At 34.8% G+C, this 27,793-nt stretch overlaps 1 protein-coding gene across 1 annotated transcript; it reads left to right on the plus strand.

The window, feature by feature from the left end:
- The first annotated feature begins 1,059 nt into the window (after nt 1–1,059).
- On the plus strand, nt 1,060–27,740 carry LOC127725156 (zinc finger protein 593-like). The gene is made up of 3 exons (XM_052231984.1): nt 1,060–1,336; nt 18,123–18,185; nt 27,492–27,740. The coding sequence occupies exons 1-3, from the start codon at nt 1,143–1,145 to the stop codon at nt 27,643–27,645; spliced, it is 411 nt and encodes a 136-aa protein (XP_052087944.1). The 5' UTR covers nt 1,060–1,142; the 3' UTR covers nt 27,646–27,740.
- The last annotated feature ends 53 nt before the right edge of the window (nt 27,741–27,793 follow it).

Below are 27,793 nucleotides of genomic sequence, written 5' to 3' on the forward strand. Positions count from 1 at the left end.
TAAAATGTTCAAGTAAATAAGCAAAAAACGCAAAATATTGGTAAAAATCGTCATTAAAGAGCAAGAACTCCATTAAAGTGTCTGCTGACAATTTCGGCAATTTTGGCTTATTTGTAGATCTTGTCTTGCTGGTCAGTTTTTATTTAAAGTGGCTATCAATCTGTAATAGTTTTCAAGATAAGCGGCAGGACACTTAAAATGGGTAAACATTGTCTTTAAAGAGCAATAACTCCAATAAGGAGTAAACTGAAAATTTCAGCTAGCAGACTTATTTGTAGATCTTGTCTTGCTGATCAATTTTGTTTATTCAAGTTTCTATCTATCTATTATATTTTTTCAGATATTTGGCAAAAACACAACAAAATAGGTAAGAATCGTCATTCAAGAGCAATAGCTCAAATAAGAGGTCGTCAGACGATTTCAACCATCAGACTTATTTGTAGATCTGGTCTTGCTGATCTTTTTGCTTATTTTTTTTATCTATGATAGTTTTTCAGATATTAGGCAAAAACGCAAAATATTGATTAAATCGTCATTAGAGAACAATAACTCCAATAAGAATTTGTCTGTCAATTTCGACCATGTTCACATATTTGTAGATCTTGTATAGCTGCTCATTTTTGCTCTTAAAGTTTCTGTCTATCTATTCTGGGACTATTATACTATAGTCAAGTTGTCCCAGATCTATTATAATTTTCAAGATAATAGGCAACAATGAAAAAATTAAACATTTCTACCCTTGTTAGATTTTCTCTATATATAGCGGTTTTCAAGATAATAGACAAAACTTGCATTTTACCCTTATGTTCTATTTTTGGCCATGTCGGCCATGTTAGTGGTTGGCAGGTTGGGTCATTGGACACATTTTTTAAACTAGATATGCTGATGATGATTCTGGCCAAGTTTGGTTAAAATTGGGCAAGTAGTTTCAGAGGAGAAAATATTCGTAACAGTTAACGACGGACGGCGGACGGCGGACGCCAAGAAATGAGATAAGTTCAATTGGCCCTTTTGGCCAGGTGTGCTAAAAATCCGGAATTTTATAGTGTGCGTACAACACTGGTCTGGCTTTTATTTCACACACTTCCGGCTATTGCACGTGTATAAACACAAATTTTATTTATTTTTTTCTGAATATAACGATGGGAAGGTACGCCAGAAAGAAGCAACATAAAGGAGATAAACCTTTGAAAGAAAAGTACCGAACGAAAAGAAAGACAAAAGATTTAGACCAAATTCACGAAGATATGTTACCTAAAAATTCAACCAAACTTCTGGAGCAAGAAGTAAATTTAGATAAACCAGGCGGAGCTCAATTTTATTGTCTTCATTGTGCGTAAGTATTATGAGTTCATATATTTCTTAATCAAAAGATACATTTAGGTTAATTACAGAGATTTAGTGTTCCTTGCAGCTTTTGAAAAGGGCAGGGTAATTTTTTCTCAGAGGGCACCTTAGGGTCTCACTTTAGTTTAGAAGGATTTTTCAAGGCGAGTCCATGGAAAAATCGCATACATTCTACAACTTAAGTTTACCTCAACCAAATGTTATGAAGCTTATACACAATACTTATTACCACAAAATACAGATAAGTTTGAATTTGGCACTGGCTACGGTTACATGGAAATGTAACGATAATATAAAAATTATTGTTACATTGGAGACTAATTGCCGGAATGCAGGGTTGGGTAAGGAATCGATTAATTACGAAAGTAACAATAATATTTGGGTCTACGGTTACATTGCGTTATTGTTACATTAACGCACTGAAATGTACGATGGGAATAGTAATAAATATGTATTAAAATAAAACTAGAAAACTTTTATTTGATATTTACAATATTGCATACAATATTTTGATTTTTTATTTACAATGACAGTTTCTACAAATCCAGTATGTTGTTTTTGGAGCATGTTTTAGTCCGACGCATTTTCGGTGAAACCACTCTAAGCAGCCATCACAAACCAGTGATACGGCAATGTGCACGCTCTATATTGCATACCCTACAATTCCATTCTGCATTTTCCCTTTATGAAGTTTAAGAAACTTTCAATGTCTGAATGCCATGCTTCAGGTGAAAAATATTTTGTTACTCTTGCGATGTTTACATTTTCGTCCAATATATTTTTTGGAAGCATGTTAGGTTGTTTAAATACATTTCAATTGTGAAAGCAATTAATGTTGACATTTGCCGACAGATTGAAATTGGTGGAAACAGTGTTTTCATTTTCAGAGTCCAGATATTTTGTGATCTTATCATTCATGACAGTACATGCTCTATTGAACAGTTCATTAAGTATTCATCAATAGTGATATTGAACTAAACTGTAGTAGTCATGATTTTTAACAACACCAAAACAATCAATACTTATTCGCTGAATAATATTATTATTATTAATATTATCTAGTACATATCGAAGAATTAAGCAACATAACTATAGAAGGTTTAAGTTTAATAAATCTATCATACATTGCAGTCTTTAATGTAACAATAACGCAATGTAACCGTAGACCCAAATATTTTGTTACATTCGTAATTAATCGGTTCCTTACCCAACCCTGCATTCCGGCAATTAGTCTCCAATGTAACAATAATTTTTGTATTATTGTTACATTTCCATGTAACTGTAGCCAGTGCCTTTGAATTTTGGTGGCGTCACTTTTACTGTTCTAGAGTTATGCCCCTTTACAAATGGAAAAATTGCTGAATTTTTCGTTTCTGTTCTCTAACTTAAGGTTGCCTCAACCAAATGTTATGAAACTTACGCACAATACTTATTACCACAACACTCAGATCAAGTACAAATTTTGGTAGCCTTACTTAAACCATTCTTCAGTTATGTCCCTTTATAACTTTATATGATATGCAACATGTGCAAGTGGAGGCATATTCCCCATTTATTCTATTTGTGGTTTGAATTTCCATGATAACAAATATGACAGACATGAACCAAAGACAACCACTGAACTACAGGCTCCTGACTTCAGTGACTTGGGACAGGCACATAGAGAATGTCATATTAACATTTCAATACCTTTTGTACTGTCTTGATTGTTTAGTTGCACACTCCTACACTTTGTATTGTCATATATAGATATAAGAAGATGTGGTATGAGTGCCAATGAGACAACTGTTTAGTTACACACTTCTACATTTTGTACTGCCATGGGCATGACTGTTTAGTTGCACACTTATACATTTTGTACTGTCGTGACTGTTTAGTTGCACACTTATACATTTTGTACTGTCATGACTGTTTAGTTGCACACTTCTACATTTTGTACTGTCATGACTGTTTAGTTAAACACTTATACATTATGTACTGTCATGACTGTTTAGTTTCACACTTATACATTTTGTACTGTCATGACTGTTTATTATATAATTAGTTGCACATTGAGGGTGACATTCCCCATTTATTTTTTGTTAATTTTGATTGAAACAGTGTTGATTTTACTAATTATATATATAACAACCTAATCAGTCATGTCAGTTGAGTTAACCTGTATTAAACTGACTAATTATCTTTCTTGAAAAGTTTTTTAATTTTCCCCCATATTAGCAAAATATGTTTTAATATTATAAATAAAAGAAAAAATGTAATAAACTAAAAGGAACCTCACACAGGCATGCATCTGAAAGTAATCTTCAAAAATTTGATGGTTTAATTTTCTGTACCTAAAGAAGAAGACTTTCAATAGCAATTGGTCTGAGAATCAGACAGCTGATTATTTGTTGAACATGATTTTGAAAATGCAATCAAAAGTATATCAGCTATACTCTTAACTTTAATTCTCATTAGATAACATTTACAACTGTAGGAAATTATAAGCCATTCTTAATTCACACCTTATATGATGTCTTGGCCGACTGAATGATTAAAGTGGTCAACTCATACTTAATATGAAAATATAAACAAACAGCTGATTGTTTACACAATGTTCATCCCCTGCATCATCAAATTATATAGAGAAAACAATCGCCTGGTTCCCCTTTAAATTGTTGACATTTTAAAATTCACAGAGGTACAAAGTCACTGTTGTCTCGTTCGATTCAATCATGAACCGTATTTGTACTACATGTAATAATCCTTTCAAGTAATCTTGCCAATGTTGGTAATGCTCTTATTAAGGTCTTCACAAGCAGTCTATGGAAATTTAAAGTGCGAATCGAGAAATCCTTTTCTTATGTGGAGTAGCGATATTTTCTTTTGTAAATGAGATGCATTGTGAGGAAATCTCAGATCTTTTGACATTTGTAGGAATAAATGAAAATTCATCTGAAAGTACTTGTTTCTTCTTTTTAAAACATGGATGTATTAAACATCCATGTTTATATACAACTTGCCATGTATTTTGAACATTTTATCCCCAAGTCTGGTGTATTTATGTACATGTAGGACTCTAAAGTGCGATGGGGACGCTAAAGTGCGATGGTCACGCTAAAGTAAGATGGTCTGCGCTAAAGTGTGATGCCTCCATACGCTAAAGTCCGATGGTCCGCGAAAGTATAGACGTAAGAAACGTAGTTGGATTATGACGTTAACAGTCATTTATACAAACCAAAAATGAATATGCCGGAAGATGAATTAAGAATATTTGATTCACAACTTTTAAATCAAATGTCCATGACTTAATTTCAGACCTAACCGTGCTTTGTCGGCTGAAGCAAATGTGTTTTTTCGGGGTGCTGGAAGAAGGACTTGTGTCCTGCAGTCGACCATTTTACTATATAGATACAAAATAGTATACGCATAGGTATCCTGTATCCTGCTTCTATTGGAAGCGAACGGATACATTTAAATCATATGATATGTTTACGTTACAGTTTACTTTGCTAATGTTTGCTGTCCCCATTAAAATATTGTCAGTCGATTTTATTGAAAAGTATCGTCGGTAAAATAAAGGTACATGTTTTTTAAGCGTAAATTATAAATTGTCGGCTAAAACAGCTTGTTCAGTGTAGGAAAATATGACATATATTTGTGAAAAAGGAGAAAGCTCGGCAATTATCGCATTTTTCTCGCATTTAAGCTTGAAGCCTTGTATCAATAAATGCTAACTTACTTATTTCGACAATGAACGCATTTTGTATTTGTAATTTACAATGACGACTAAAGTTGTTGATAGACTTTGTGAGCGGCAAGCTACACCAATTATCCAAATATTTAATACGAAAGAAATTAATAAAAAATCATTTAACAAGAAATACAGTATTTTGTGACACATAAATTACCTTTTTAGCAATGATTACGTGGTCGGTCTTCTAAATTTAGAAACATTCACTTTAGCCTACCGGTCAATCATAAAGCCTATTACATATGTTATACCTTAGCATACTAGCTTTTGCAAAAAGACTTGTTTTTAACATCCATGCCCTTTAATGAATGTTTTAAGCCCTCGAACCTTACCCTATTGTTCCATCGCACTGTAGCGTGCTATACCATCGTACTTTAGCAAACTAGCAATCATCGCACTTTAGCGTGAGACACCATCGTACTTTAGCGTACACCATCGCACTTTAACGTGACCATCGCACTTGAGAGTCCTACATTTATACAAGTAAATATGCATTTGCATTAAATAAAACCTATTTGCACGATCTATAATTTTGAGGTGTCCAAATACACATGAAATGCTTTGACAATGACGTACCAAAGACAGTGTTCTCCCCAGGCCCTTAAAGGACGGTGGGCCCGCGATGTGTTCTCCCCAGGCCCTTAAAGGATGGAGGGCTCGTGATGTATAACTTTTTGAAAGAGTTGGTATTACTTTGTTTCATTAAAAAGAATGGCGAACGTAGATACAAGTATCTTGTCTTGGGGAGGGATAAATCCTACTTTGTAAAGAATCACTCTGATTCAAACAAAAAATTCTCTGAAACTGACATTATCAAGATGCTTTATTTCTTGATTGACAACATATTTGTTACGTTTGGAGGACGTGTTTTTCAACAGACTGTCGGAATTCCAATGGGAACCAATTGTGCCCCTCTTCTTGCCGACTTGTTTCTTTATTATAATGAGGCTGACTTCATACAGGAACTTCTTAGGAAGAAAGATAAGAAGGTAGCAATATCCTTTAACTCTACGTTCCGCTATATAGATGATGTTCTCTCACTAAATAATACAAAATTTGGTGACTATGTTGAACGCATCTATCCCATCGAACTAGAGATAAAGGATACTACAGATACAGTTAAGTCTGCTTCATATCTTGACTTACATCTAGAAATTGACAATGAGGGTCGGTTGAAAACAAAACTTTACCACAAAAGAGATGATTTCAGCTTCCCAATTGTGAACTTTCCATTTCTATGTAGCAACATTCCAGCAGCGCCTGCATACGGAGTATATATCTCCCAACTGATACGATATTCCCGGGCTTAAGTTTCCTATCATGATTTCCTTGATAGAGGATTGCTACTCACAAGCAAGCTATTAAACCAAGAGTTCCAAATGGTGAAGTTGAAATCATCCCTTTGTAAATTTTACAGACGCCATCAGGAGTTGGTTGACCGTTATGGAATAACCGTTTCACAGATGATATCGGATATGTTCCTTATGTCGTAACTACAATACCCTTCCCTTTTCACGAATGTGACTTACCGAATTAGACTTTTTACCGGATTTGTAATAACATAAGCAACACGACGGGTGCCACATGTGGAGCAGGATCTGCTTACCCTTCTGGAGCACCTGAGATCACCCCCAGTTTTTGGTGGGGTTCGTGTTGCTTAGTCTTTATTTTTCTATGTTGTGTCATCTGTACTATTATTTGTCTGTTTGTCTTTTTATTTTTGGCCATGGCGTTGTCAGTTTGTTTTTGATCTATGAGTTTGACTGTCCCTCTGGTATCTTTCGTCCCTCTTTTATAAGGATAATAAGGCTATTTTTTCTTAAATGAGTGCAACGTTTTTCTAATATGTTTTTTATTATGAAAAACTTTTCCAATGCGATTTTTTTCTAATAGAAATGCGATACTTTTTTCATATGAAAAATACGATACTATGGCACAATACATAATAAACCAATTATAGTATAGCATATAAAGAAGTAGACACGATGTATAATATCCCCTGCCCGTCAATCAATTTTGTTCTGGGTAGTGTCACTCTAGAATAATAAAGTGTTGACACAGATATATGTATGTATTATCTGTCATGTCTATTTGTAATTTTGACACGATATTCCAGGGCATGTACTTTCTATCATGATTTCCTTGATAGAGGGTTGCTGCTCACAAGAAGAGTTCCAAGTAGTGAAGTTGAAATCATCCCTTCGTAAATTTTACGGACGCCATCACAAGTTGGTTTACCTTTATGGAATATCCGTTTCATAGATGACAATGGATATGTTCCAGTTGTCATAACTACAATCCCGTCCCTTTTTCCGGAATGTGACCTACAGAATTAGACTTATCAGCAGGTTTGTACTAACATGAGCAACACGACGGGTGTCACATGTGGAGCAGGATCTGCTTACCCTTCCGAAGCATCTGAGATCAACCCCAGTTTTGGTGGGGTTCGTGTTGCTAAGACTTTAGTTTTATACATGTTATATGTTGTGTTTTGTGTACTGTTGTTTGTCTTTTTCTTTTTAAACCATGGCGTTGTCAGTTTATTTTCGACATACGAGTTTGAACGCCCCTTTTGTATCTTTCGCCTCTCTTTAAATAGTTAAATGCAGTTGTTGAAATAAAAATGAATACTTTATCATGCATTTATTATGCAAACTATTCAAAGTCAATGAAACATGACTGAAGTTGCAGGGCCAAATAATCTCTGGAAATGAGATATGATAATGCTGTTACAACTGCATACCAAATATCATTGACCTATTGTTAATGGTTCTCCTTAAACTGACCTAATCAATAATTTTAACTTTAAGTCAATGAACCATCATTCAGGGGGCGAGACTGTTTATATAACATGAAAAGTATATCTACAATTAAACATACAGCAACTACATTAAAAAACTGTCGCATCTACATGATCTACAATAAACAGTCAGGGGACTTACTTAAATGAGTGATTTTCTAAATCACTGATTCAAGTAACATTATGTCCATAAAGGTTGGAAGTAAGAGTTGTCTTTCTTTAATAATCACCTATTTAAGTAGTACAAATTAATCACTAGACTAAGTGATTTAATTTTATTGTAGCTTTAAATATAGAATACTAATGATCCAGGGACTAATTATGTTGCTAAAATTATCAGAACCAACATCTGTGTTGATAGGATGACCGGGTCATGTCAGGTGATGACCGTGTACTAAATCTAGGATAATGACATAAAAATCACTTGTTTAAGTATCATACCTCAATTTCCCTCCAAAAAATCACTTCTTTAAGTATCATTATTCTAATAACCCCCACAAATTTCAACACCCCCGAACAGTGAAATTTTGATCACGAACAGTAGAATTTTATTACATAATCTATAAGATGAAACCTTGAATTTTACAGGAAAAATACTCCCACTGCTGGGAAAAATCTGTTAAGAAAGTATCAGTTCATTAAGTAAAGCCTTTTTTATAGCATTTTTTCAACTAAAATAGAATTTGCAGCTAAATGATTGCATCAAAGGCATAAACCTTGCTGCTTAAAAGAAGCAAAAAGTTCATTTTTTCAATTTTACTTATGAAAAGATATTATCTTAACCTATGTGTTTAAAATTTTGGTAAAACAACAAAATCACAATTTGTGACAAAACTTCGAATTTGCTACTTAAATAGGTGATTTAAAAATCACTAATTTCAATAAGACCCCTGACTGATAAAATAAATAGCATTCAATTATTTATTTATAAAAGAAAAACGTAGCAGTACAATTTTTACAAGGACATAAACTTTTGCTATTACTTTGATATTGATCATATTTCAAGGCTTAATTTTTGTTTAAATTTAAATGATAGGTTAACATTTTATTGTCTCGCCTTGACGGAGTCAAAAAGCAAGACATAGGTATGCTGTTTTCCGGCGTCGGCGGCAGTGTCAACAATGTATTAGTTTGTGATTAGGTCTAGTTCATGGTGAACCACTAGTGGTAGGTCAATGATATTTGGTATGCAGTTGTATTAGCATTGGCACATCTCATTACCATGGAGATTATTTGGCCCCGCCCCCTCAGTCAAGGTCTATTGACTTTGAAACTTTTCATAGTTTACATGTATTAGTTTGTGATTAGGTCAATTTATGGGGAACCACTAGTGGTAGGTCAATGATATTTGGTATGCAGTAGAATAAGCATTGGCATATCTCATTTCCAAAGAGATCATTTGGCTCCGCCCCCTTAGTCATGGTCTATAGACTTTGAAAATTTTGCTAAGTTAACATGTATTAGCTTGTGATTAGGTTAGTTCAAGGGGAACCATTAGGTGGTAGGCCAATGTTAATTGGTGTTCAGTTGTATAAGCATTAGCACATCTCATTTCCATGGAGAATATTTGGCCCCGCCATCTCAGTCATGGTCTATTGACTTTGAAACTTTTCATAGTTTACATGTATTAGTTTGTGATTAGATCAGTTTAAGATGAACTGCTAACATGGCTAATGTTAAGTCAATGATATTTGGTATGCAAATGTATTGGCATTTGCAAGTATCGTTTCCATGGAGATTATATAGCCCCACCCATTATCATGGTTCATTGACTTTGAAACTTTTACATAGTTTACAAGTTAATGTTTGTGTTTAGGTTTGTTTAAAGGGAACGACTTATAATAAGTCAATGGTATTTGGTATGCAGTTGTATTAGCATTGGCACATTTCATTCCATGGAAATTGTTTAGCCATGTACCTTCAGTCATGGTTCATCGACTTTGAATATTTGCATAACTTACATGTTAAAGTATTGCTATTTTAATTTCAACATTTGCATTATCAAAATTACAAAAAGGCGAGACATATCTTTGTGATAACAGTTTATATGTCCATAAAGAAATTTTACATTTTTGCATGTTTAACTGGTTAATTTGACTTTTTATGCTCCACCTACGATAGTAGTAGGGGCATTATGTTTTCTGGTCTGTGCGTCCGCCCGTCCGTCCCGCTTCAGGTTAAAGTTTTTGGTCAAGGTAGTTTTTGATGAAGTTGAAGTCCAATCAACTTGAAACTCGTACACATGTTCCCTATGATATGATCTTTCTAATTTTAATGCCAAATTAGAGTTTTGACCCCAAATTCACGGTCCATTGAACATAGAAAATGATAGTGTGAGTGCACATGGGGCATCTGTGTACTATGGACACATTCTTGTTTTCCTTTAAAACGACCTTGAAAGGCTGATAATAATTGATTTCACACTATTGATTAACGATAAAACATAAAACTCGTCTGTTTATGGCATGAATTAATTTCGGTCTGAGCGTATTTATATATTTTAATACTAAAATTTTTTTTATCGCAAAAATCATCTTTTTCCTCATGGAGTGTCTGCATATTTACTATTTCATATTAGAAAATATCGTGACTCACTTAAGAAACGGTTTTCTCGATTCGCACTTTCCATAGACTGACAAGTCTGTCAAATCTAGAACAAGACCAAATAACTATTGTTCTGCAGTTGCTACAACCGGACTACTTTCACCATTCCCCAGGGTTTTTTCTGGGTATTTTGGGATAAAGGACCCTGGGCAGTTATGGGAATTTTTTACGCTTTTTTTAATGAAAATTGGAATAACAACAAATATACCAGATGTGAGATTAAGTGCTTTAGATTTTCATGGATTTGTTGCTATCAGAATTTTTTGATTTTTTAACATATAAAATGTAGTATTTGCTATTGTGTGAACTCATTTTGTATAACAATATATGGGGGACATAAATATTCAAAAGTTAGAATTATAAGCAATTTTGCACCTAGTCAATTTAAATATGTTTTAAAAACTATACCTTTATTTGCTACTTCAGTTCCTTCTTTGGACAGCCATACCTGATTTTTGTTTGTTTCAAAAGATAAAATACAAGAGGATGTTTGTAAAAGCAGTTGAAATATCTTCTGTACCTAAGTTTGCTTTAAGTTTGTGTAACAATTCTTAGGAAATAATTAATTTTTATTTAAATTTCTTGATTTTAGGAAAAAAAGGCATTGTTTGCTGTATATTTATCTATGTTAAAAATGATTCATCTGTGACTTGTTCATAAAATTTGGAACAAATCATCTTCATACATTATCAAGCCAAATGTCAATTTTAAGAAGAGGGGTTCATGTAATGTTTTCAAGCTATGAGTTAAAATCAGTCAAGAAATGTACATTTTCCCAATATGTCATTTTTATGTCACGAAAAATAATATTTTACGTTAACCTTCCCTCCCCTGTAACTGTATCATATGCCTGTGATAGCAAAGCACTGCAGTACTGTTGGCTTAGTGAAGAGGTTTTTATTTTAATTATTCCGAAAGTAATTATGATTATATATCATGTTTTAAAGGTTTCCAAATAATATATTTACTTTCCAAATTTCAATTGTTAAAGAATCTAAACCTTCAGTACTTTTTATACGACCGCAAAAAAAATTTGCGGTCGTATATTGGTATGAAGTTGTCGTCGTCGTCGTCCGAAGACACATTGGTTTTCGCACTCTAACTTTAGTTAAAGTGAATGGATCTCTATGAAATTTTACTATAAGGTTCAATACCACAAAAGGAAGGTTGGGATGGGTTTTGGGGGTTATGGTACCAACAGTTAAGGAATTAGGGGCCAAAAATAAGCATTTTTGTAACTTCCAGACATAACTTGTGTGTTAGTGTATAGATCTCTCTGACATTGAACCACAAGGTTCCATATCACCAAGGGAATGCTGGGATTGATTTTGGTGGTAATCGCCTCCAAATTTTAGGAATTAGGGGCCAAAAAAGGGGCAAAAAACAAGCATTTTTCTGGTTTCATGACAATAACTTGTGTGTAAGTGTATGGATCTTTCTGAAATTGTACTACAAGGTTCCATATCACTAAGGGAAAGCTGGAATTGAGTTTGGGGGTAATTGCCCAAAACGTTTAGGAATAAGGGGCCTAAAAATAACTATTTACTAGTTTCCAGACAATAACTTGTGTTCAAGTGTATGGATCTCTCTGAAATTGCACTACAAGGTTCCATACCACAAAGGGAAGGCTGGGATTGATTTTGGGGGTAATTGCCTCAAAATTTTAGGAATTAGGGGCCAAAAAGGGAAAAAAAACAAGCATTTTTCTAGTTTCCAGACAATAACTTGTGTTCAAGTGTATGGATCTCTCTGAAATTGTACTGCAAGGTACCATACCACAAAGGGAAGGCTGGGATTGAGTTTTGGGGTGATGAATCATAAGGGGGTTCGAAAAATTGGGGCGGGGGGGTTCCTTTTTTTTTCTTTAAAATTTTCCATTTTAAACTGGTTATTTCTGATTTATATATATAAAAGCAAATAATAATGATATGGTTTGAGTAGGTAAATTAAAAAATTTTAAGTTCTTAGACCACATTCATTCTGTGTCAGAAACCTATGCTGTGTCAAATATTTAATCACAATCCAAATTCAGTGCTGTATCAAGCTTGAATGTTGTGTCCATACTTGCCCCAACTGTTCAGGGTTCGACCTCTGCGGTTGTATCAAGCTGCGCCCAGCAGAGTATTTTATTATAATTTTATTTAGATAGAGTTATCTACCTTTTGAATAATTACTATAGCCCTTATTGTTACACAGGAAACTTGCATAACAGCAAAACAAGATCTACAAATAAGTTAACATGGATGAATATATCAGTCAACTTGTTATTGGAGTAATATTTTTACTAGCTGTTCTATAGAGATGGTTTTCGCCCATTTTTAGTATTTTTGCCTATTATCTTGAAAACTATCATAGATAAATACACTTTTAAAAGCAAAAATGATCAGCAAGACAAGATATACAAATAAGTCAACAGTGCTGAATTGCAGTCGACTCATTATTAGAGTTCTTGCTCTTTAATGACGAATTTTACCAATTTTTAGTGTTTTTGCCTATTATCTGGAGACATATATATATATATATATATTTTATAAACAAGTCTAAATTGAAAACAACGTTCAAACCTATGATTGCGTTGGATAAAAACCGCAATTTTTATACGTGTGCATGCAAAACAAATTTCTTGGTAGAGGGGTCTAAATACAGCACAAACAACATTTTCCAAAAGACCAAATGAGTGAAAAAGTATACTGTAAATTCAGAAATTATTGCGTGCATTTATTATTGCGATTTATGAAGAATGGACAATAATGCGAGATTAATTATTGCGATTTAAGGAAATTCTGCATACAGATGCATATATCAGATATCAGAATGCGAGTTCTAATTATTGCGATACTAACCCAGTCGCAATATTCGCATTAATAAAAACCTCGCAATAATTTCTGAATTTACAGTATTTTAACAAAACGCATTTGACTAGCAGGTCGAACAACTGATGTTCTTAAACCCTGCTGACTGCCATTGGCGATTGCCAAATAAACGGATCACAAGATGTAATAAAACAGATCTTATTATCAAATTATTACCAAACAGAAAACAATAAACTTGCGGAAAAGATGGTATACCGCAAACATGAGGTGCAAACATTTGTACACCATATCCGGATTTCGACAATTAATGTCTCTTCAGTGATGTTAGGAATCGAAACGGTATTTGGAAGGCCATATAATTTACCTCAATTTAGGATAGACTCTTGAATTTTGAAAGAGTCAAAATAGGATGAACGGATCTTATAAACCTGAAGGCAAATATAATACATGCCCAAACGAAAAAATATAAACAAGTCTAAATTGAAAACACCGTTCAAACCTATGATTGCGTTGGATAAAAACCGCATTTTTTATACGTGTGCATGCAAAACAAATTTCTTGGTAGAGGGGTCTAAATACAGCACAAACAACATTTTCCAAAAGACCAAATGAGTGAAAAAGTATATTTTAACAAAACGCATTTGTATTTTATTTGCCTTCATTTATATGATCCGTTCATCCTATTTTGACTCTTTCAAAATTCAAGAGTCTATCCTAAATTGAGGTAAATTATATGGCCTTCCAACTACCGTTTCGATTCCTAACATCACTGAAGAGACATTAATTGTCGAAATCCGGATATGGTGTACAAATGTTTGCACCTCATGTTTGCGGTATACCATCTTTTCCGCAAGTTTATTGTTTTCTGTTTGGTAATAATTTGATAATAAGATCTGTTTTATTACATCTTGTGATCCGTTTATTTGGCAATCGCCAATGGCAGTCAGCAGGGTTTAAGAACATCAGTTGTTCGACCTGCTAGTCAAATGCGTTTTGTTAAAATATACTTTTTCACTCTTTTGGTCTTTTGGTATATATATTTTATATATAGAGTGGGTGGCGCATATTTGCCATGGATTCATTTTCGCCGTTTTTGCAATTTTTTCTGTAAATTTCGTGTGCCTTTACCCAGTACTTGCCTAAATAGATGCTAAACGCTGTTTGTAATGTTCGAACTGTTGATATTCCTCTTTACCCCATTTCCAATGTTATTCGCACATATAAAGAAATACGCAGGTGTTTTTAAACGATTTTGGCAATTATGTAAGATTTATATATATGGCACGCATGCGCAGTCATAGAGTAAATATTTGTTAGAAAAATCGTATAGGAATGATATCTCAAGCTAATTCATGTAATTGCAAACAATTGTTTTTATAATATACAAGGATAATGAGGATGGTCATATCATACATTGCGGCGAAAATGTGTCCCCCATGGTACAAGAACAACTTGATTTCCTCTTGAGTTTGCGTTCATTTTTAAAACATTTAACCAATGTTTTGAAGAGAATTCCTTTATCAAACATTTTTTTCATATAGTAAACTTTCTGAAACCTACATAAAAAGTTTCAAATATTGGAATGTAGGTCGGATGTAGTTGGAAATGAACGAATTTTGCGGCGAATATATGCGTCACCCACTCTATATATAATAGATAGAAATTAAAGACACTTTAAAAATTATCAGTAATACAAGATCTTTAAACAAGTCAAATGTTGGGTACCAGTTATTAAACCCTTATAGGAGTGATTGCCCTTAAATTATGATTTTTTTTAACCCTCTTTTGTGTTTTGGGCAAAAACTAAAGAAGATAGAGAGAAAATGTAAACAGTAAAATGGTCAGCAATACAATATCGACAAAAAAAAGATTTTTGTCATGAATTCTATTCTAGTCTATAATATTTGAGAGTGACCGTTGTTGAAGATGCACATAGACCAAGGTGAGGGAAATTCTCTTTAGAGCGTCTAGGTTATTGTCTTTAAAAGCAGAAGTATAATGTATTGAATAGAGTTTTCAGATAATATCTATATTTATATATTTATAAGTCTAAATTGAAAACAACGTTGAAACCTATGATTGCTTTGGATATTTATATATTTATATAGCTATCATGGTACTGACAAAATATCGGACTTCTTAAAGCACACATGTGATAAGGATTTACCACCTTTTTCTCCTTCAAAGTGAAGAGCATAGTTTCAGCATGTTCAGTGAGGATAACTTACAGATTTATTTCCATTTGAAATTTTAAGATTGTCTGGAATTTTTTCCTCCCAAAACTGAGGAAAAATGTAGGGGTATTACCGACCCTTTGGAATGCTAGAAAAATCCATGAATCTGTATTATAATCTAAATAACTACTTATTAATTAGTGATGTCTATGTAATATAAAATAAGGAGACGAGGTACATGTATGATTGCCAATGAGACAACTATCCACCAAAGTTCAAATGAAGTGGTTGCAAGCAATTATAGGCAACCGTACGGCCTTCAACAATGAGAAAAACCCATACCGTATAGTCAGCTATAAAAGGCCCCGACATGAAAAATATGAAACAATTCAATTGAGAAAACTTATGGCCTAATTTATAACAAAACAATTAACGAAAAACAAATATGACAGACAAGAACCAACAACAACCACTGAACTACAGGCTCCTGACTTGGGACAGGCACACAAAGAATGTGGCGGGGTTAAACGTATGCTAAAAAAAAAATCAACACTACAAATATAAATGAACAATAATTGTTGAAAAGTAATTTTCCTTACATATAACTATTATGAATTGTTTAAACGGGACAAAGGAAGATAACTCCAATTGAAAATATATTCGAAATATGTCCCATTGCTCAGTACAATTCAATGTTTTAATTTTAATTACCCTTCAGTTCTAACAAGCAATTTGATTTCTTGTATTGACATGATTGAGGAAAAACATGGAGTTTTTAAGACACAAATAATGACTGCATGGTCAATCTATAGCCATCTTTCCCCTAGAGCTACCAAGAAGGTCAATCTATAGCCATCTTTTCCCCTAGAGCTACCAAAAAGGTCAATCTATAGCCATCTTTTCCCCCTAGAGCTACCAAGATATTAGATTTTAATTGTTATCAAGGCTGAGTTGATAACATAAGTAGATACATACAAGTTTACCATTAATTGTCGGTTGATTACTAATATAAAAAGGTACTCACTTAGTTTACAGATAACTGTCAATTAATAACCAATATAAAAGACGCTTTGTCAGTAGATATCCAATATGAAAAATACTCTGTCAGAGGATATCCAATATAAAAGATACTCTGTCAGAGGATATCTAATATAAAAGATAATCTCAGGGGATACCCAATATAAAAGATACTCTTGTCAGTGGATATCCAATATAAAAGATACTCTCAGGGGATATCCAACATAAAAGATACTCTTGTCAGTGGATATCCAATATAAAAGATACTCTGTCAGAGGATACCTTATATTTGTCAGTGGATATCCAATATAAAAAATACTCTGTCAGTGGATATCCAATATAAAAAATACTCTGTCAGTGGATATCCAATATAAAAGAGACTCTGTCAGAGGATATCCATAATAAAAGATACTCTGTCAGAGGATATCTAATATAAAAGATACTCTCAGGGGATATCCAATATAAAAGATACTCTTTGTCAGTGGCTATCCAGGATAAAAGATACACTGTCAGAGGATATCTAATATAAAAGATACTCTCAGGGGATATCCAATATAAAAGATACTCTTGTCAGTGGATATCCAATATAAAAGAGACTCTGTCAGAGGATATCCAATATAAAAGACACTCTGTATGTGGTTATCCAATATAAAAGATACTCTTTCAGTGGATATCCAATATAAAAGATACACTGTCAGTGGATATCCAATATAAAAGATACTCTGTCAGTGGATATCCAATATAAAACATACTCTGTCAGTGGATATCTGATATAAAAGATACTTTGTCAGTGGATATCCAATATTAAAGATACACTGTCAGAGGATATCCAATATAAAAGATACTTTGTCAGAGGATATCCAATATAAAAGATACTCTGTCAGTGGATATCCAATATAAAAGATACTCTGTCAGAGGATATCTTATATAAAAGATACTTTGTCAGTGGATATCCAATATAAAAAATACTCTGTCAGTGGATATCCAATATATGAAGATACTCTGTCAGAGGATATCCAATATAAAAGATACTCTGTCAGTGGATATCCAATATTAGAGATACTTTGTCAGAGGATATCCAATATAAAAGATACTTTGTCAGAGGATATCCAATATAAAAGATACTCTGCCAGTGGATATCTAATATAAAAGATACTCTGTCAGATGATATCCAATATTAAAGATACTTTTTCAGTAGATATTCAATGTAAGAGACCCTGTCAGTGGATATCCAATATTAAAGATACTTTGTCAGTGGATATCCAATATAAAAGAGACTCTGTCAGAGGATATCCAATATAAAAGAGACTCTGTCAGTGGATATCCAATATAAAAGATACTCTTTCAGTGTATATCCGATATAAAAGATACTTTGTCAGAGGATGTCCAATACAAAAGATACTCTGTCAGTGGATATCCAATATAAAAGATACTTTGTCAGTGGATATCCAATATAAAAGATACTCTGTCAGTGGATATCTAGTATAAAAGAGACTCAGGAGATATCCAATTTTCTGTCAGTGGATATCTTATATAAAAGATACACACTAAGCTTAGTTATGATTACTATTATAGGAACAACATTGTGTATGAGGAGCTAATTTTTAATGATATTTACATATTTATTTTTACAGAAAATATTGCATAAATAACCAGGCTCTGAAAGAACACTTTAGAAGTAAACCTCATAAGAGAAGGTAAGATCTGTTTTGTGTAATAGCTGTCAAACATAAACCCAATGATGAAATGTATGATCAATTTGGTGTAATATTTCTGCCACAAACCTAAACCCCATAATGAAAGGTATGATCTTCTTGAATCTTCCTCCCCTCTTCCCACTTACACATATATACACACAAAAATCAAATGGTCATCCAATAAATCAAAAGAACTTGATAACAGACAGCGTCTATGCTCTCATACCACAAAAAGGAACTATAGACGTGACAATACTATATAAACATGCTATAAACCACAAGTCTACACATAATTCATCCAACTGAAGAGTTAAGGAATTATCAACTGAGCATTATTTAAAATAGTTAATATTTTGATATATATATACATAATTTGTAAAATGACTCATTCTTATAAAGCAAAAATTATGCTGTACATTAATTTTGAACCAAACAATTAAGAAGAAGAATTTTAATTTATGGTCTTGCCTGTGATGAATGTCTCAGAAAGGTAGACATACAGCTGTATAGATGCTTCTCTAGATCTGGTGGCAGTGACTGATGAATGTCTCAGAAAGGTAGACATACAGCTGTAGAGATGCTTCTCTGGTGGCAGTGACTGATGAATATCTCAGAAAGGTAGACATACAGTTGTAGTGACTTCTCTGGTGGCAGTGACTGATGAATGTCTCAGAAAGGTAGACATACAACTGTAGAGATGCTTCTCTGGTGGCAGTGACTGATGAAGGTCTCAGAAAGGTAGAAATACAGCTGTAGAGATCCTTATCTGGTGGCAGTGACTGATGAATGTCTCAGAAAGGTAGACATACAGCTGTAGAGATTCTTCTCTGGTGGCAGTGACTGATGAATGTCTCAGAAAGGTAGACATACAGCTGTAGAGATGCTTCTCTGGTGGCAGTGACTGATTAAACTGTTTAAAGCTTTGTATTTCAGAAGATAGAACACCTGGATATTTCATTTAAAAATAGGAAGATGTGGCATGATTGCAAATGAGAACTATCCACCAGAGACAAAATGATGTAGATGTAGGTCACTGTACAGCCTTCAATAATGAGCAAAACCAATACCACTTAGTTAGCTATAAAAAGCCCTGACAAGACAAATGTAAAGCAATAAAACGAGAAAACCAAGGACCTGATTAATGTACAAAACAAATATGATAGACTACAACCAACACCAACCTTTTACTTTGGACAGATTTGGATATGTGGTATGGTCGTAAAGCCATATAACTTAAGTTACTATTAAAAATGGGATCTTTATAATTGAATGGAACAAGGATCCCTAGGGTCATAAAGTTATATAACCAAGGGGCAATTTAAAACCACAAGTAGTAGAAAACATCATGGCCAAAAAATAATGGTAGAAAAACAAACAATATTTTACATAACACTACACTGAAAACAAAAAAGGTGACAAAAGGGGGTTGAACTCACTCATACGATAGAAAATGGTCAGCAATTGTGTTCACTATCAACAACATTTGTGTTAATCATGTAAGAATATTTTGGTGAAGCATATCTAATGTAGGCATCACACAATAACAGATTGGTAAATAGGACAAGGAACAATTACTAGGGTTTATTGACATGCACTGTAAAGTAGATTCTCCTTCAGGGTCAAAGCATTGCAGGTAGAACCCTACACACAAGAAGAGCCAGACATTGACATACACTGTATAGTACTATTCTCTTTCAGGGTAAAAGTATTGCAGGTAGAACCCTACACACAAGAAGAGCCAGACATTGACAGGCACTGTATAGTACTATTCTCTTTCAGGGTAAATTCATTGCAGGTGGAACCCTACACACAAGAAGAGCCAGACATTGACATACACTGTATAGTACTATTCTCTTTCAGGGTAAAAGTATTGCAGGTAGAACCCTACACACAAGAAGAGACAGACATTGACATACACTGTATAGTACTATTCTCTTTCAGGGTAAAAGTATTGCAGGTAGAACCCTACACACAAGAAGAGCCAGACATTGACATACACTGTATAGTACTAATCTCTTTCAGGGTAAAAGCATTGCAGGTAGAACCCTACACACAAGAAGAGCCAGACATTGACATACACTGTATAGTACTATTCTCTTTCAGGGTAAAAGTATTGCAGGTAGAACCCTACACACAAGAAGAGCCGGACATTGACAGGCACTGTATAGTTCTATTCTCTTTCAGGGTAAATTCATTGCAGGTGGAACCCTACACACAAGAAGAGCCAGACATTGACATACACTGTATAGTACTATTCTCTTTCAGGGTGAAATAATTGCAGGTGGAACCCTACACACAAGAAGAGCCGGGTCCTACTAAAATGCGCCCGGGTGAAGAAAAAGCGCCCGGGGAAAAGAAAAAGCGCCCGGGAAAGAAAAAATAGCGCCCGGGGAAAAGAAAAGGCGCCCGGGGAAAATATATAGATATTGTATTGGCATGAGACAACTCTGTGACGATGAAATAAGTTATGCAAATTGATTTTTTTTTAATTTTAGACAAGTTTTTTGCAAATACATATAATAGACATTTGTAATTAAGTACAGAAACAAGTATGAATGTTTCAATTTTAACAATAATATATGAATACTATTTCGAAAGACAGATAATAATGGATCACAGTTTATGCTGAAGATTTATAAAATGACAGACATCAAAAGACATGTTTTTGATAACGATATCAAAATGAAAAATGTAAAAACAACTTAAATTTCACAGATAAATATTACTTTAATCAAAATTAAAAGAGTTACACATAATAAATCAGCAAATAAAGCAGTACTATACATGTACCGTAGTTAAAACAAGGGGGTAAAAAGCAGGAGTTTGGTTTAAATTTAAAACTAAGCATTAAAACCCTGATAAGCATAGCCATTAAAACAGTTTTAGTTTTATGAAAAGATATAATAAATCTATATCAGCATCTGCATATAAAACATTTACTATTGTTAAAAAAGCGCTAAAAGTAAAAAGAATATATTTAAACACTGATAAGCATAGCCATTAAAACAGTTTCAATTTAAAAAAAAAAGATATAATAAATCTATATCAGCATCTGCATATAAAACATTTACTATTGTTAAAAAAGCACTAAAAGTAAAAAGTAAATATTAAAACACTGATAAGCATAGCCATTAAAACAGTTTCAGTTTAAAAAAAGATATAATAAATCTATATCAGCATATAAAACATTTACTATTGTTAAAAAAGCATTAAAAGTAAAGCACTATGCGTCTTACCACCTATTCATACAAACTGTCAACTACATTACTGTTCATAACAAATATAATACAATGTACATTAAAAGTTATGTTGAAAATTTCAAGGTAGTGGTCTTGTTGCTACGAATACGGTTCTTTTGGTTTGGCTTCCTTGCGGTGGTTGGAGTTTTAGGAATCTTTAATTTTCCGTCAGATGATTCCACAAAATTGTCTCTAGGTTTGCTTAGATTCATAAACTTTCTGAAAATGGCGTCCTTTTCTTTTGCACATTTCGACGACCATACCACTTCTATAACTTGAAGTTTTCTAGCCCAAGGAGCCAACGCATAGTTCCCCTGTCCATGTAATGCTCGGCGTATATCTCGATATTGTAATTGAACAATTTTGTGTAGTTTGTCTATAAGGTCCGGGAGCTTAACGGCTTTCCAATTTGTCGATAGTTTCAAAATATTATTCATGGATTCGCATGAATTGTTCTTCCAGTTAATTGGGGCAATGTCTTTTTGTGCCGGTTCCCAGACATAGCTCTTCAGAGATGATGTACTACTGCTAAAATAACGTTGAAACGCGGGAACACTGTGCTCATACTTCGCTTCCAACTCCATTACCTTTAGGTCAAACTCAACATCATCTGGAGAAGAGAGGAGACCATCTACGCCAAAAACATCATTCAGCACAGTGTTGTAATTTGGGTCTTTTTCGCCAATGACTTCCCGCAAATGTCTCTTAAAATTTTCCTCAATGTGACGTGTGCAAAGAATTTGCTGGGAATCTGGAAAGCACTTGTGTATTGCTTTCGTTAAAGCCTTTTCCTCGTCCGAGCCAAAAACAAGGCTTTTGCCAGTAATCTGTGCTCCAGGAATATCGTCCAAAAAGCACTGGAGGTGGCTAAAAAATCGGTGGTAAGTTTGGAAGCTACCGTCCCAGTGGAGGTAGCATGGCCCAAGCATGATTGGCGTTCGAGTGTTTGAAACCTTTCTTATTAAGTTATGGTTGTGGAACACTGTAACAGTAACATATGCAGCCCCCAAATTAAAAGTGCGGTCCACCCCAATGATATGTTTAGATTCTGATGAGCAGAATTTTTTTCAGATCGAGAAGCTGTTCATCAGTATACACTACTACTGATGGGGGTTTGCCGGAGAGTTGGACAATTTCTTTAATGAATGGGTGACCATGTTGCATACTCATTAATGTTTGTATGTCGTCGGCATTATTAGATGCCTTCTGTTGGTGCGGTCGTTCCTTTTTCTTCTCGTTGTACTTAAAATTTTGTATCTGTTTTAAGTCTCTTGGGGCATCAATTGAATCATCTTAACGCTAGATCGGTATAAATTTCCCTGCAATTCTGTGTTTTTACCATTCCCTTGATATCATCAACAATTTGTGCATTTGTTCGGATGTAATCGCCATGTCCATTTTTATTATTTCCATGCAAACTTGTTGTTGTTGGGAAAATGCCAATATATTCCATGAACGCTACCCCATTACCGCTTGCTGGGCTCTCGGGACTGGTAACAACCCATGATATTCTCCTTTGATATTCGGGCAAGCGCTGTAGTTTCGTGTATGCTCGCTTCAACACTAACACTTCTGTTGGATTTGGTTGTGGTTCTAGCGAAACTCTTGCACCCTTTACTGTTTTTACGAAAACGCCTTTTTGGAGATCAATATACTGCAAACGCCCATTTTGGTACACAAATCTGTGGGTCTTCAAAGAGACACGACCCCATGCGCCACAATCATCTACATATTGTCTACTTTTCCCTTGCTTTTCCCTCTGTTCGTTATTTGTATTGTCAACCATATATCCAATGTTGTTTTTAATTCCTCGTGGAATATGCGGCTCCTTGTTTTTAGCATCATTTGATAAGACAAGCATGAGTTCGTCAGTGCTTAAAAATTTGCCATTATTTTCCCTTCCTTTCGGAACTTTAATGCTTGATTGTTCACTATTGTCTAAATCGGATATTTCAGAAAACTCATCGCTCGTGTTTTCTGCCATATAATCATGCATATATGTACGTGCTCTTATAGGCGACGATGTCTTCATAGTGACTGAGTGTTCCATGATCTCAGTGTTATCAAGATCTATAGTAGTTTGGTAAGTTTGGTACATAGAAGGTTTTCTAATCAAAGGCACAAAGTGATTCGCCGACCATGTGATAGTGTGATTAGGGGGTGAACAACTTGTCCACATAACAGTAAAGGTGTTATCTGTTTCATTTGATGGTAAACATGTGGTATTCAGAGTAATGAACGCAAGATCACCAGTGCCGTTAACTGGGGGATACACAACCCTAATATTGTTTCCAGTGACATTGCTCAATGCGTGAAGTGTCCATTGTGAAGAATAACCACTAGGTTTTGAACAGTCAATACATGACTTATTGTAACTTGGGGAGACTAGGAGAATGTTTCTATAATTATCAATCTTGTAATACTTGTCGCTGTTTAATGACATTTCAATGCAAGTACGGACACGGAGTTCGGTCACAAGACTGTTGTCACCCACGAGGGCCATGGAAGCAGAACTGAACAGACAACTCCTATCTGTTAAAGACGTCAATGGGACACCTGAAACCAAAATAATAGAGTTTTATAGATCGTTCCAATGTTGTACTGTCCCAGGTTAGGGGAGGGTTGGGATCCCGCTTACATGTTTTAAACATACATTATATATGTATGTGCCTGTCCAAAATTAGGAGCCTGTAATTCAGTGGTTGTCGTTTGTTGCTGTGTTACATATTATTTTTTCGTTCATTTATTTTTTACATAAATTAGCTAAAATGTTATTATAAATATAGGTTTCCGGTATTTTCTTTATAGGACCAAGAATCTCTCACCATTTTCGTTCATATTGTATCGTTCCAACAGCAGTTTGGATGTAGCATGGTCCAAGTGTACCGCCAACTTCTCTTCGCTGTACTCAGCTTCAGTCATTGTGGGTAGCATTCCCTTTTCTCTTTTGCAGCAAAATCGTAGGTAATCAAATCCCTTTTCACCAGCCTGAAAGCGATCAATTTCTTTATAAATACCAGATATGAAATACACACAAATGGTTTTGTATATTAACGATTGTGGTTAATCGGATTACCGTAATCAGCGTGTCGTGTGTACAGTTAACGATTGTTAATTAGTCTTATCTTATTATATTATCAGATGTGAAATACACACAAATGGTTTTGAATATTAACGATTGTGGTTATAATCGGATTACCGTAATCAGCGTGTCGTGTGTAAGTTAACGATTGTTAATTAGTCTTAGCTTATTATATATATATACATATCATTTCAATTCTTTATTACTTTAAGCATATATATGATTGTTAAAAATGAAAACGGGGGTAGAATATTGAAATATTAAAATTCCATAAGCGTACATTTTGGCTGAACTGAAAGTTTTATTATTTTCTCTCTATTATTCATAAAATATATTTCAAATCTCACCTCTGTCAATCGTAATAAAGCTGATGTGTATGTGTATTCATCTGACTGGTCATGGGAAAAACACCCTTTGCATGAATAATTCACATTTTTGTCTGTGAGGAACATCTCAAAGTCTGCCAATTCCAGCTCTTCACATCGTAGATGGTACCACGTATCACAAGTGTCGCAGCAGATGCTAGCAATTTTACAGTTTTTACGGCATATTCCACAAGGCCAGAATATCATATTAGCTTTAGCTTTAGCAGTGGGTTTAACTTTTCTTTTCTTAGTGGCAGGCATGTTGAAACCCTTCCACGATCTTCCACCGTCAATTCAAGTGTGTTTGATAAAATACAAAACTTTGAAAAGTGTTCACCATGCATTTGCGAATATTAGACCTCAGGCACTGATTATATTTAAATAACGAAGTATACATTTTGATCGAGGACAATATCGTTCATGATTCTTCTATATACTATTGTTTATACTTACTTACTTACTATATACAATTTTGAAATCTAAAATGTAAAAGTGCAACAACACTATCTACACACTTTAGATGTAGCATCGTGCATATCACCATTTATATTAGGAAAACATTTATTGTTATAAAATATTGTTATTTTATTCTCCCGGGCGCTATTTTTCCTTCCCCGGGCGCTTTTTCTTTTCCCCGGGCGCTTTTTCTTTTCCCGGGCGCTTTTTAGTAGGACCGGAAGAGCCAGACATTGACAGGCACTGTATAGTACTATTCTCTTTCAGGGTAAAAGCATACAAGAAGAGCCAGACATTGACATACACTGTGTAGTACTAATCTCTTTCAGGGTAAAATCATTGCAGGTGGAACCCTACACACAAGAAGAGCCGGACATTGACAGGCACTGTATAGTACTATTCTCTTTCAGGGTAAAATCATTGCAGGTAGAACCCTACACACAAGAAGAGCCAGCGTTGACATACACTGTATAGTACTATTCTCTTTCAGGGTAAAAGCATTACAGGTAGAACCTTACACACAAGAGGAGGCAACCATTGACAGGCACTGTATAGTACTATTCTCTTTCAAGGTAAAAGTATTGCAGGTGGAACCCTACACACAAGAAGAGCCGGACATTGACAGGCACTGTATAGTACTATTCTCTTTCAGGGTAAATTCATTGCAGGTGGAACCCTTCACACAAGAGGCAACCATTGACAGGCACTGTATAGTACTATTGTCTTTCAGGGTAAAAGCATTGCAGGTAGAACCCTACAATCAAGAAGAGCCAGACATTGACATACACTGTATAGTACTAATCTCTTTCAGGGTAAAATCATTGCAGGTCGAACCCTACACACAAGAAGAGCCAGACATTGACATACACTGTATAGTACTATTCTCTTTCAGGGTGAAATAATTGCAGGTGGAACCCTACACACAAGAAGAGCCAGACATTGACAGGCACTGTATAGTACTATTCTCTTTCAGGGTAAAAGCATACAAGGAGAGCCAGACATTGACATACACTGTGTAGTACTAATCTCTTTCAGGGTAAAATCATTGCAGGTGGAACCCTACACACAAGAAGAGCCGGACATTGACAGGCACTGTATAGTACTATTCTCTTTCAGGGTAAAATCATTGCAGGTAGAACCCTACACACAAGAAGAGCCAGCGTTGACATACACTGTATAGTACTATTCTCTTTCAGGGTAAAAGCATTACAGGTAGAACCTTACACACAAGAGGAGGCAACCATTGACAGGCACTGTATAGTACTATTCTCTTTCAAGGTAAAAGTATTGCAGGTGGAACCCTACACACAAGAAGAGCCGGACATTGCCAGGCACTGTATAGTACTATTCTCTTTCAGGGTAAATTCATTGCAGGTGGAACCCTACACACAAGAGGCAACCATTGACAGGCACTGTATAGTACTATTGTCTTTCAGGGTAAAAGCATTGCAGGTAGAACCCTACAATCAAGAAGAGCCAGACATTGACATACACTGTATAGTACTAATCTCTTTCAGGGTAAAATCATTGCAGGTAGAACCCTACACACAAGAAGAGCCAGACATTGACATACACTGTATAGTACTAATCTCTTTCAGGGTAAAATCATTGCAGGTCGAACCCTACACACAAGAAGAGCCAGGCATTGACAGGCACTGTATAGTACTACTCTCTTTCAGGGTAAAATCATTGCAGGTAGAACCATACACACAAGAGGAGGCAGACATTGACAGGCACTGTATAGTACTATTCTCTTTCAGGGTAAAAGCATTGCAGGTAGAACCCTACACACAAGAAGAGCCAGGCATTGACAGGCACTGTATGGTACTATTCTCTTTATGGGTGAAAGCATTACAGGCAGAACCCTGCACACAAGAGGAGGCAGACATTGACATACACTGTATAGTACTATTCTCTTTCAGTGTAAAAGCATTACAGGCAGAACCCTACACACAAGAGTAGGCAGACATTGACAGGCACTGAATAGTACTATTCTCTTTCAGGGTAAAAGCATTACAGGTAGAACCCTACACACAAGAGGAGACAACCATTGACATACACTGTATAGTACTATTCTCTTTCAGGGTAAAAGTATTGCAGGTGGAACCCTACACACAAGAAGAGCCAGCGTTGACATACACTGTATAGTACTATTCTCTTTCAGGGTAAAAGCATTACAGGTAGAACCCTACACACAAGAGGAGGCAGACAGAGCTGCTGGTATGGGATCTTACAAAGAACCAAAAAAACTACAGGTGGAAACACAGTCAATTAAAGAAGATATGGACACTGAACTTTGTGAAGAAGACAAAACATGACTGACATATGATCAGAATAAATTAGCTGTGATAATATTTGTTGACTAAAAGGAAGGAAAAATGTGCACACAATAAGTAAAATGTTTAAACTCTAATGACTTTGAATTTAATAAGTGTCATAATGCCAGATTTTGTCTCGCCTGTGATG

The sequence above is a fragment of the Mytilus californianus genome, unplaced genomic scaffold (assembly GCF_021869535.1).
Source record: "Mytilus californianus isolate M0D057914Y unplaced genomic scaffold, xbMytCali1.0.p SCAF_15, whole genome shotgun sequence".
NCBI lineage: Eukaryota > Metazoa > Mollusca > Bivalvia > Mytilida > Mytilidae > Mytilus > Mytilus californianus.

Bases quoted from the DNA above. Each gene is read 5' to 3' on its own strand.
- LOC127725156 (XM_052231984.1), top strand. From the start codon at position 1,143: ATGGGAAGGTACGCCAGAAAGAAGCAACATAAAGGAGATAAACCTTTG. The intron at 1,337-18,122 runs GTAAGTATTATG...TTATTTTTACAG, and splicing joins TTTTATTGTCTTCATTGTGC to AAAATATTGCATAAATAACC. The intron at 18,186-27,491 runs GTAAGATCTGTT...ATTCTCTTTCAG, and splicing joins AGTAAACCTCATAAGAGAAG to GGTAAAAGCATTACAGGTAG.